At 41.9% G+C, this 13,281-nt stretch overlaps 1 protein-coding gene across 1 annotated transcript in view; it reads left to right on the forward strand.

Moving 5' to 3' along the window:
- LOC128702037 (nephrin-like) overlaps positions 1–13,281 on the forward strand; it is a 406,265-nt gene that overhangs the window by 285,651 nt on the left and 107,333 nt on the right. Inside the window, exons 9-11 of the mRNA XM_070101415.1 lie at positions 2,727–2,912; positions 4,211–4,322; positions 11,808–11,986. Of these exons, the coding sequence (XP_069957516.1) occupies positions 2,727–2,912; positions 4,211–4,322; positions 11,808–11,986 (477 nt within the window). The remainder of the gene's footprint in view (positions 1–2,726; positions 2,913–4,210; positions 4,323–11,807; positions 11,987–13,281) is intronic.

The raw sequence follows: 13,281 nt of genomic DNA on the forward strand, positions 1-13,281 counted from the left end.
CATGGTACACTGGAAGGTACAAGGTACGTCATGGTACACTGGAAGGTATAATGTACGTCATTGTGCACTATATAAGGTACAAGGTACATCACGCACACTGGAAGGTACAATGTACGTCATGGTACACTGGAAGGTACAAGGTACGTCATGGTACACTGGAAGGTACAAGGTACGTCATGGTACACTGGAAGGTACAAGGTACGTCATGGTACATTGGAAGGTACAAGGTGCGTCATGGTAAACTGGAAGGCACAATGTACGTCATGGTACACTGGAAGGTACAAGGTACGTCATGGTACACTGGAAGGTACAAGGTACGTCATGGTACACTGGAAGGTACAAGGTACGTCATGGTATACTGGAAGGTACAGGGTACGTCATGGTACACTGGAAGGTACAAGGTACGTCATGGTACACTGGAAGGTGCAATGTACGTCATGGTACACTGGAAGGTGCAATGTACGTCATGGTACACTGGAAGGTACAAGGTACGTCATGGTACACTGGAAGGTACAAGGTACGTCATGGTACACTGGAAGGTACAAGGTACGTCATGGTACACTGGAAGGTACAGGGTACGTCATGGTACACTGGAAGGTACAAGGTACGTCAAGGTACACTGGAAGGTACAGGGTACGTCATCGTACACTGGAAGGTACAAGGTACGTCATGGTACACTGGAAGGTACAAGGTACGTCATCGTACACTGGAAGGTACAGGGTACGTCATGGTACACTGGAAGGTACAAGGTACGTCATGGTACACTGGAAGGTACAAGGTACGTCATGGTACACTGGAAGGTACAAGGTACGTCATGGTACACTGGAAGGTACAAGGTACGTCATGGTACACTGGAAGGTACAAGGTACGTCATCGTACACTGGAAGGTACAAGGTACGTCATGGTACACTGGAGGGTTCACGGTACATTAGCACGCAGTACCGTCACGGTACTGGGCGCAGTCTATTGTTATAATTACTTTAATGAGTTATGATTACTTTCTATTTTTTTGTGAATTTTTAAAGCCAAAGGAATTTTTAAAAATAATAATATTTTTTGACTAAGTCATTTATTCGAATTTCAAACTTCAATTCCTCCCAGATATTTTCCCATGAAATTATTTTACGTTCGTATTAAATTTATGTGAGGCTCTAAACCCATGTGGGTCCATCAACGCAAGGAAAAACAATAGAAAAATTCATATTGAGCACTAAACCCATGTGGGTTATTCAGCGCAAGGCTTGATCCTCCGTCCTCTGAGGGCGAGTACATACACTCACGTCTTTCCTGACAGAGTTCATTGGTTTGATTACATTGACTTTAGTGCTTTTGAAGGATTGATTACCTCAAACTCCTCTTCTCCTTACACCTTTCTTCTTTGTATTGGATTGATGAAGCCACTGTGTGGCGAAACGTTTCCTTACACTTAACACTGACAAAACCTACTATATCATGTTTGGAAGCAGAGCAGGTGTTGCGCAACTTAACATTACGATCGACAACACTCTAATTGCCAGACATAATGAGGGCAAATTCCTTGGCCTATACCTCGACAACAGCCTAAATTTCAGCACCCATATCCAACACATAACAAAAAAAAAGTATCCAAAACGGTGGGGATCCTCTCCAAGATACGATACTTATATATCCATACCTCACCTATGCTATCTGTGCTTGGGGATCAACTGCAGCAACACATCTAAAGCCAATAATAACCCAACAAAAAGCCGCAGTAAGAATAATCACTAAATCCCATCCCTGGCAATGCCCCCCCCCCACTCTTCATAGATCTGAACTTACTCCCTGTTCAGAACATCCACACTTACTACTGTGCAATCTACATCTACCGGACCTTAAATTCCAATATTAACCTTGACCTAAAACGCTTTCTTGATAAATAACAAAAAGGCACAATACCGTGACTGGAACGATACACAAATAACCCGCACATAAAAGAGAAGCTTACGACGACGTTTCGGTCCGACTTGGACCATTGACAAAGTCACACTAACAGAGGTGGAGCAGGACGGCTATATATAGGCAGGAAGAGGTGGAGGTAGTAGTAGTAGTAGTAGTCGTAGTAGTAGTAGTAGTAGTACAAGAAATGTATATAATACCGACAGGATGAAATGACACATGCACAACACCCGGGCATCCCCACCGTAGACGTTTCGCCATCCAGCCAGCCAGCGGGTTATTTGTGAGTGTACTAACCTAGCTGACTCCTGAGACCTGGACGGAGGACCATGCCAACACCACTACTGTAAATAAGTGCTTTACAAAACTGACACTTCGATAAATGAGACAATTTTGCAGCATTTGTGTACCTTTATTCTGGAAACGTTTCGCCACACAGTGTCTTCTTCAGTCCAGTGCAGGAAAGGAGGAGTTTGAGGTAATCAGTCCCTTAGCCTTGAGTCGATCTGTTCAGTCCATCAGTCTTGTCAACATAAGATAGAATGAGTACTGTTCAGGTCTACTGGACCATGCTAGGGATCTTCAACTCATGTGAACACAGATGTAGATACGTGGAACAATCTTCCGCATTGGGTGATCGGCATTTTTGGTTCTTTTGCAATTCTCATATTCATATCCAACATATTTTTAAAACTACTCAAAGTTCTCGCTACAGTGACACAACTTGGCACTTTCTTTCACTCATTTACAACTCTGTTGGCAAACGAATGTTTTCCTAACTTCTTGTCATCCTGCTGGTGACGCTGCAGGAGAGACGGTGACGGGGTCACCGGAGACGGTGGTGAGGGTGAGTGCTGGAGGCTGGGTCACCACGTCACATCTGACTCACTACAGAGTCAGGTCACGCAAGGTCACCGAGGTGGTCGTGGAGTGCCGCGCCATGAACCCTGCCATTGAACAGGTGGTCAGCAAGACGCGTATTATCTCCGTCACCAGTAAGTAACCTCAAGCTTCTTATATGTAAATATCACGTACTTAACAATTTTATAAAAAAAATAGGTCTTCTACACATAATATAAAGAAACTCAGTCTTTTACACATTACAGAAACTCTTTATGGCTGTGTGGATAAACTACTGTGTACTCTGATGCCGAGTTTGCAGGTTCGAATCCTGCTGTGGACGGAGAAGTAATATTTGAAAACAATTTTTTCCCGTTTGTAATTTTTTTAGCGATATATATATATATATATATACATTCTTCCTTGAAGCTTTTTTATCCACTTCTCCGAGGCTATGGGCCCCACAATTTGCACCAGAGGTAGACCCCATCGTGTATATATATATATATATATATATATATATATATATATATATATATGCAAGGAATTCGCGAGAGCAGGCGAAATATACACAAACACTGATCTCTGGCTGAAGGAGACTCGAACCTACGAACCTTAGGACAAGGTACGCAGTGCTTTACCAATCTACCCACACTGGACAATACCTTGGCGTGTAGCATGAGCTACACGTTTTGATCCAAGGCAGCCAGCTTTCAGGGAGAAGGTTTACAGCTTTTCATCTCATCCCCTGCATGCATATATATATATATATATATATATATACATATATATATATATATATATATATATATATATATATATATATATATATATATATATGTATGTATGTAGTAGGTTGGTAGACAGCAACCATCCAGGGAGGTACTACCGTCCTGCCAAGTGAGTGTAAAACGGAAGCCTGTAATTGTTTTACACGATGGTAGGATTGCTTGTGTCTTTTGTCTGTCTCATAAACATGCAAGATTTCAGGTATGTCTTGCTACTTCTACTTACACTTAGGTCACACTACACATACATGTACAAGCATATATATACATACTCCTCTGGGTTTTCTTCTATTTTTTTCTAGTTCTTGTTCTTGTTTATTTCCTCTTACCTCCATGGGGAAGTGGAACAGAATTCTTCCTCCGTAAGCCATGCGTGTTGTAAGAGGCGACTAAAATGCCGGGAGCAAGGGGCTAGTAATCCCTTCTCCTGTATATATTACTAAATGTAAGAGGAGAAACTTTCGGTTTTCCTTTTGGGCCACCCTGCCTCGGTGGGATACTGCCGGTGTGTTGAAAGAAAGAAAGATACATTATATATATATATATATATATATATATATATATATATATATATATATATATATATATATATATATATATATATATATATATCTCAGCTTCCTCGGATCAAAACGTTATTTTTGAGAAGTGTTATTGACTTGCAGAGCCGGCAGGACCGCCCAGGTTAGAGGGAGACCTGGGTGACAGCTACCTGGCGGGTACCACCCTCGACCTGGCTTGTTCCAGCGTAGGAGGTCACCCCCCACCCACCATCAGGTAGGTCACTCTTCCCCTTAAACCCCCTCCTCTCCTGCCAAAGGGTGATGGACTGGTTACATCGTCTTCACATCTCTACTCCTCCTACTACCTCTTCCGTCAGCGACTGAAGAAGTCTACTGTGTAGGCGAAACGTTTCGGAATAAAGATACCTAACTGTTGCACATGTGTCTTATCGCCCCCTTCGCCCTTAAACTCCCCCCTCTCTCTCCTCTCCTCTCTCCTCCCTTCTCCCCCTCCCCTTTTATACCCTCATCACGTTTAACAATGAATTTATTTTCCCCAGAAGATTAATTAATTTAAATTGCGCCGAACTTCTTTTGTTTTGTTGATTCTCTCCAGTATATGTTGGTCCATTATCATTACAATACCTTCTGGCAGTCCTCCACATTCTCCAATTAAGATTTCTTAGAATCTCTTGTCATTTTCTGTAAGCGTTTCTTCCTCCTTCCCCAGCTTTATCACTTGTTTCTTCACACAGATGGTTAAAAGCTCCAGCTGCGGGTCATCACATGACTAAGACCCGCGTCAGGAAACACTTGTCCTGTTTCCTGACTAATCTGACCTTACACACGCGACTTTTTTTTAAGAGGCTGTTTAATATTTCTGACCTTTTACGTTAAATAATTTCCACTGTTTTTTTTTAGAATAAAAAGGCACAATACCGTGATTGTAACAATACAATAACCTGCAGGTAGAAGAATGAAACTTAAAACGACGTTTCGGTGCGTCTTGGACCACTAACTTGGACCACTAACTTGGACCACTATCTTGGACGACTAACTTGATCCACTAACTTGGACAGCTAACTTGGACCACTAACTTGACCCACTAACTTGGACCACTAACTTGGACCACTAACTTGGACCACTAACTTGACCCACTAACTTGGACCACTAACTTGGACCACTAACTTGGACCACTAACTTGGACCACTAACTTGGACCACTAACTTGGACCACTAACTTGGACCACTAACTTGGACCACTAACTTGGACCACTAACTTGGACCACTAACTTGGACCACTAACTAATTATCCAAGTCGGACAGGAACGTCTCAATAAATATTGTCCAATGTGCGAGTTATTTGCTTATCCTACCTTCCTATTTTTGCATATTCGTTTCTAGCGCTTTTGTTTGCTTCTCGGTTTTTCTGCATTTTGATTTTCTCTATTTTTTTCATTCTCTTTATATCCTCTCCCTTCATTCTCTGCCAATCCATTTGCTGTCTTTGTTTTCCCTGTTTCTCTTCTATATGCTTGATATGAATCAATCCTCTGGTACTATACCTGGAGGGGGTTTCGGGGGGTAAACTCCCCCGTGGCCCGGTCCGTGGCCAGGATTTGTGGTGGATAAGGGCCTGATCAACGAGGCTGTTACTGCTGACCGCACGTAAACCGACGTACGAACCACAGTCCTGTTGGTCAAGTACTGACTTAAGGTGCCTGTCCAATGCCTTCTTGAATACAGAGGTTTATTGGTAATTTCCCTTATGTATGCTGGAAGGCAGTTGAACAGTCTTGGGCCCCTGACACTTACTGTGTTGTGACTCAGTGTACTAGTGGCGCCTCTGCTTTTCACTTGGAGGGGCGGGGTTGCATCTCCTGCCAAGTTCTTTGCTTTTGCAAGAAGTGATTTTCGTGTGTAAATTTGGTACTAATCCCTCTAGGATTTTCCAAGTGAATATTATTATGCATCTTTCTCGCCTGCGTTCCAGGGAGTACAAATCAAGGGACTTCAACCGTTCCCATTACTTGCTTATCTCCGCTATTCCTTCTGCACATCAGTTTTCCCTGTTTATTTTCCCATTCCATTTCTCTCAGAAAAATTCTCAGGCCATCTTCCGTAGTCTCATTTTCTGTTATTTGCTTCTTTCTTCCTCCCTTGCTTATTCCACCATATATTCAAAATCTTCGTACCACATGATCGCTGGTTCCTATTAGTTCCCGTCTTTAATTTCTGCTACAATATTCATTCTGTGTGAAGACCAGATCAAGTCTGTTAGGTAAAACAATACATGTGCAACTAATGCGACATTTATTTCGGCAACGTTTCGTTCTCCAGAGCGAAACATATACATTAATTACACATGTGTCCGTTTACCTAAAATTTTGTCGGTACTTCTCCCAACGTTATTACAGAATTATTGAAATGGTATAAAATACCGACAAGTTGATGACTAAGACACATGTGCAACAGCTGGGTGTCTTTATTGATGAAACGTTTCGCCTACAACAGTAGGCTTCTTCAGTCTGAAGAAGCCTACTGTGTAGGGGAAACATTTCATCAATAAAGATACCAAACTGTTGCACATGTGTCTTAATCTTCAACATTATCACAGATCAAGTCTCACTGGTTCATCTCGTCTTCACTCCTGTTGAAACCTTTCAAATGTTGACTCAAACTTCTTCATAACTGTGTCCAGAAATTTCGCTCTCCATGTTTCCTTCCTTTATTTCCTTGTGGTTGATGTCTCTTAAATATAGTGACGTCACATATCCCTGTCTAAGGCCTACTTTTACTGGAAAAAAATCTGCCCCCTTCCCCTCTTTTATATACCCTAACCAGTACTTCACTATGCACATAAAAGCTCTTTTCTGCAATACTTCGATTCACGTAGCTGTTCTAGTATACCTGGAGTATACCTGGAGAGAGTTTCAGGGGTCAACGCCCCCGAGGCCCGGTCTGTGACCAGGTCTCGTATTGGATCAAGGCAGTAATCTAAAACCAAGACAATATTTTGTTCCCAGAAATGCTAATAGAATTCCTAGCTTCATATCAGGCAGTATAAATAATAGGAGTCCACAGGTTATACTTGTAAGTTTATATATCCCTTATAAAGGCCACATTTAGATTATGCTGCTCACTTCTGGCCTTAATATTCAGAATAGACGTAAATGCATTAGATAATATACAGAGAATATTGAAGTTCATCCCACGTATCAGAAATCTTTCCTATGATGATAGGTTGACGGCAGTGAAATTGTCCTCTTTGGAAAGTCTTTGAATTAGTGAGGATATGATATTAGTGAGCAGTATGGCTGGTAAAACTTGAATACATGAAAGGGATATAACTGGAAAATGATATCGTGATACCGACAAGATGTGCCAAAAGACACTATGCAGTTCAGATTATTTATTACAGAAAGTGTTTCATTACAAGTGGCTTCTCCAGTTCTAGCTTCTTTAGAACTGAAGAAGCCAATCGTGGCGAAGCTTTTCCTTTAGTAAATGTCTTGAGCTGTACATTGCCTTTCTACAAAGGGATACACAAATAACGTACTAAAGAAGGTAGGACTCGCAGCAATGAATTTAAGCTGGACAAATTTAGATTTAGAAAAAATATAGGAAAACAATGATATGGCAATAGAGCTGTGGCTGTGTCGAACAAACTTCGGAGTAACGTCACTCGGAAGATAAATTTAGGCAGCTCTGAAAATAGGTCGGACAGGAACATAAGTGGGTGTGAGTTAGACCTGTCTAACATTCACCAGTAGGGCTTTGATAATGTTCCTCCTTTCCTGTGATCTAATTCTTGGATTCCTTTTCAGCTGAAGAGGATCCCAGAAGGGGGTCGAAATATACGAATCAATTAATCACCTGAGCGTGTCTCCATGCGGGTTATTATTGAGCATTATGCATGACAGATTTCGGTTTAATTTCATACATTAATCGAATAATCTACGTATGTTACCATAAGACGTAACTCCGTAGTGGGAGTTATGCCAGAGAAAACACAGGACGGATGAGATATCGAAAATCAATATTGTATACTTAAGCTCAGACGTGACCGCCAGGAAAACCGAGGTCCGGAGTAGGTAGAAAAAAAGGTGAAGGATGTGTTAGTCGTATCAAAAGGTGATGTGTATCGACAAGATAATTGTGATGTGCTTGTGAACACATCAGGACATTTGTAAGAAGCTTTTCTCGGCTCGAGTGGCATTTGTACTTTATTAAAAGGCCTTTAAAACGATATCATTAGGGTTGAAGAAAACATTCGTGCTAGGTGAGGGTGCTTACACTGTAGAGGCTGTGCTAGGTGATAGTGCTTACACTGTAGAGGCTGTGCTAGGTGATAGTGCTTACTACGTAGAGGCTGTGCTAGGTGATAGTGCTTACACTGTAGAGGCTGTGCTAGGTGATAGTGCTTACACTGTAGAGGCTGTGCCTGTGCTAGGTGATAGTGCTTACACTGTAGAGGCTGTGCTAGGTGATAGTGCTTACTCCGTAGAGGCTGTGCTAGGTGATAGTGCTTACACTGTAGAGGCTGTGCTAGGTAATAGTGCTTACACTGTAGAGGCTGTGCTAGGTGATAGTGCTTACACTGTAGAGGCTGTGCTAGGTGAGGGTGCTCACACTGTAGAGGCTGTGCTAGGTGATAGTGCTTACACCGTAGAGGCTGTGCTAGGTGAGGGTGCTTACAGTGTAGAGGCTGTGCTAGGTGATAGTGCTTACTCCGTAGAGGCTGTGCTAGGTGAGGATGCTTACACTGTAGAGGCTGTGCTAGGTGATAGTGGTTACTCCGTAGAGGCTGTGCTAGGTGAGGGTGCTTACACTGTAGAGGCTGTGCTAGGTGAGGGTGCTTACACTGTAGAGGCTGTGCTAGGTGATAGTGCTTACTCCGTAGAGGCTGTGCTAGGTGAGGGTGCTTACACTGTAGAGGCTGTGCTAGGTGATAGTGCTTACACTGTAGAGGCTGTGCTAGGTGATAGTGCTTACGCTGTAGAGGCTATGCTAGGTGAGGGTGCTTTCACTGTAGAAGCTGTGCTAAGTGAGGATGCTTACACTGCAGAGGCTGTGCTAAGTGAGGATGCTTACACTGTAGAAGCTGTGCTAGGTGAGGGTGCTTACACTGTAGAAGCTGTGCTAGGTGAGGGTGCTTACACTGTAGAAGCTGTGCTAGGTGAGGGTGCTTACACTGTAGAAGCTGTGCTAGGTGAGGGTGCTTACACTGTAGAAGCTGTGCTAGGTGAGGGTGCTCACACAATAGAGTCTGTGCTAGGTGAGGGTGCTCACACAATACTGTGCTAGGTGAGAGTGCTCACACAATAGAGGCTGTGCTAGGTGAGGGTGCTCACACAATAGAGGCTGTGCTAGGTGAGGGTGCTCACACAATACTGTGCTAGGTGAGAGTGCTCACACAATGGATGCTGTGCTAGGTGAGGGTGCTCACACAATAGAGGCTGTGCTAAGTGAGGGTGCTCACACTACAGAGGCTGTGCTAAGTGAGGGTGCTCACACTACAGAGGTTGTGCTAGGTAAGGGTGCTCACACAATAGAGGCTGTGCTAGGTGAGGGTGCTCACACTACAGAGGCTGTGCTAGGTGAGGGTACTCACACTGGATAAGAGTTTTGCTCCATATTATGAAGCACAACTCTTCTCCAGGCTGAGGGACTGACCCCCTGCATACTACGTCTTCATGGGTGATGGACTGACTGCATCTTCTTGATATCTACGCTGCTTCTGCTGACTCCTTTGTATTCGAAGAAGTACAGAGGAGGCAGCAGCAGCAGCAGCAGCAGCAGCAGCGGCAGAAGCCTACTGTGTAAGCGAGGCTTTTCGGAATAAAGATACCTAAATGATGCACATGTGTCTTGCTTATTAACTAGTCGGTATTGTATTCCATTATTGTATTTATATTAGTAGTGACTCGGGATTCTACAACACCTTCAGACCTTCTTTAGCTCTTCGAGTAATCCTCTGACGGAAAAAAATTACTGAATATAAAATGACGGTTTTAAAATTTAAGGCAACAGTGATGCCCAGAATGCCTTTATAATCTCAAAACAATGCAGTGTTCTCTACCAACAAAAAAATTAAAGCTGGCTCAGCTTTTTAAAGCTTAGAGTAGAGTGGTAGCAACTTTCTCGTCTTACTGTATATTGTAATGCGAAGCTCTTCGAGGAAATAAGACTTGTGCTTACTTAGTAGTACAAGCAAAACCACTCATTGGATGTGTTTACATTCAGCTGTTTGGAGCCTCTTACAACCAAGACACAAAGAGTCTTAGAGAGCTGGGTTGTCTCAGTGTTACTGGTTATGTGGGAGCTAGAAATCATTGGATCTTGCATCGTCTTGGCTTACCCGATCAGTGGAGTGAAGTTGCAGAGGAGTTCTGTTGGCATTTCGATGTGGTTAATTCCGTCTTTCTCATACCACAGCGATATATTGGTTTAAATGGTATAAACCTTGGTAATTAATACCGAAACATTGGTTTAAAAGACATCTGAGTAAACATTACGATATTTTTAATAGAAAACGTTTCGGTTCTGGGACCTTGATTACTTTTAACACAGTTTTAACATGACTGTAAACATAGGCGGAGAGTTGATTGTGACATGTAGTGACCTGTTAAATGCAAGAATAACTTAATTGAGATGAAGTCACGTTTTCTAACAAATTTACCCTAGTGTTTGATCACGCGTCTTCCTGACCACCGATTTAAATCCTGAATGAATGATCGTGACAAGGCTGGTTTATATGGTTTAAAGCCTACCAAGTACAATTGGGTCATTAAGGCTGCATATTACTCGTTCTTTACCAGTCAAGAGAACTTTAATCTTTAAAATAGGCAATAGAGTAAACTGTCAGCATATATACACTGAGAGACATACACATCACAATGCATATACACTGTGTGCAACAAGAATGTTGAGCGTGCAGCTCAAAGCCGAGAGATTACTGCTTAGTGTCACATATGCAACCAACAATAATGAACAGTTTAATCCATATAATTGGGATTAAATTATCAGTCGTGAAAGCCATACGCCTCACGGTGTATGTTTCCTGTATGTGACAATGAAGATTATCTTTGTAACTTTGCTTTAGGTGTAAATATCTACCAACCCCCAACCTTTCATGTATAACAATATAAATGAATCGTTTACAATCCACATCTAATGCGGGAACAGGTGGGGTTAGAACCCTTGACAAGTGAATCCCTAAGTGATTCCAGTGCGTTAGCCACTGGGTCAGCTGGCTCTAATAAGATTCATCCAACTAGGTATACTTCTATCTCAGAGCCAGATGGCCGAGTGGTTAACGCACTGACCTGTCAGTTTTACAACTCACACGCCATGAGTTCTAACCTCACCCGTTCCCTGATTTGTTTACAATCACGTTAATACGATTTCGTGAGTCCATCCACACCTTACATACACTTATGCATAATGGAATTAATGTTAAAAAATAAGATTCTTAACATATTAAATAATTTTAAGAGGCGTTTAATAACAAGGAATTATTAGTGGAGAATTTATTTTAATATAGCATAACTGAATATTTCCAGCAGATAACATAAAAGTGTGAATCCATGGTGAGCTGTAGAAAGGAATTTATTTTAAACACGTAACTTCAGAATTTTGTATTTTATTGTATATTCCGCCTATGAGGGAATTAACATTTCAGAATATATTTGTATACATTTATGTTTTCTGTTATATATTAGATGTTTTTAAAGATATGTTATATTTTAACTTGACAGGATATACAAGGAGGAAGAGGAGGTGGCGACGGAGGTGGTGCGGGAGATGAACGTCACCCGGGGGAGGGCCAAGCTGCGCCTCACTCCGGCTGACAACGGTGCCAAGGTCACATGTGAGGTCACCACGCTGGGCAGCACCAGTCCACCTCTCACAGCCTCAGCCAGGCTCTCCGTCCACTGTGAGTCAGTGTACACATGTACACACAGGAAGCAGGACCCATACATAGCTTTAAGAAGAGTTATGATAAAGCTCCTGGAGCAGAGAGAGTAGACCAAGTAGTGACTAGGAGAAAGGTTGGGCCAGGAGCTAAGATTCGATCCGTGCATCCTCAAATAGGTGAGCACACACACAAAACCATAATAAGGTGAGTATACACACACACGACACAGCAACAAAGGGACACAGTTGGAAGTTGAAGACTCGGATGAATCACAGGGATGTTAGGAAGTATTTCTTCAGTCACAGAGTTGTCAGGAAGTGTAATAATCTGGGAAGTGATGTAGTGGAGGCAGGATCCATACATAGCTTTAAGCAGAGGTATGATAAAACTCATAGTACAGGGAGAGTGACCCAGTAGCGGCCAGTGAAGAAGCGGCGCCAGGAGCTATGAATCAACCCCTGCAACCACAACTAGGTAAGTACAACTAGGTGAGTACACAAGCAACAAGGCGTCACAACTGAAAGTTAAAGACTCAAATGAGCCACAGGGATGTTAGAAAGTAGTTCTTCTGTCATAGAATTGTCAGGAAGTGAAACAATCTGAATAGTGATATAGTGAAGGCAGGAACCATAAATAGTTTTAAGAAGAAATAAAATAAATATGTTGGAGCAGGGGGAGAGTGGACCTAATAGCGACCAGCAAAGAGGTGGCGAGTACACCCAGGGTTAAAACTTTTTTGACTTTTTTTCCAAATTAAACATCTCCTGTACCATAAATCGATGAACTTTTGTTTAAAAACAATGAAAAAGTCCCCGATTCCTCTCAGTTTTTTAAACAAAATCACCACTAAATAAAAACTATGAATCACCATATATCTGCGTTACTACTCTTATGCAGCAACTCAGGAAAATAATAATTAACAACTCAGATTAATGAAAAATATTAATCACCAAATATTTACGTTACTAATCATAAGTAGCTGTATAGTCCTTGTGGCTTAGCGCTTCTTTTTGATTATAATAATAATAATACTAATCATAAGTAGCAACTCAGAAAATTACTAATTAGCAACTCTATATACTAGCGTCTACTATCATCATTCTCATTATATTTCACAGAGTGTATCAGTCAGTACTGCTTGTCTGACAATACATTTACAGGTACAACCTAACGGTAACACAGGGAAAAAGAGTGGAGCTGTTGTTAAACTGCAACATATGTTCTCAGAGAAGGGGATTAGCTAAACCACAATTGATCAGTTGTCAGCATCACGTTCTGGACAGGATTCTCCGTTTGGTAATGGATGAAAATCT

The sequence above is a fragment of the Cherax quadricarinatus genome, chromosome 77 (assembly GCF_038502225.1).
Source record: "Cherax quadricarinatus isolate ZL_2023a chromosome 77, ASM3850222v1, whole genome shotgun sequence".
Lineage (NCBI taxonomy): Eukaryota > Metazoa > Arthropoda > Malacostraca > Decapoda > Parastacidae > Cherax > Cherax quadricarinatus.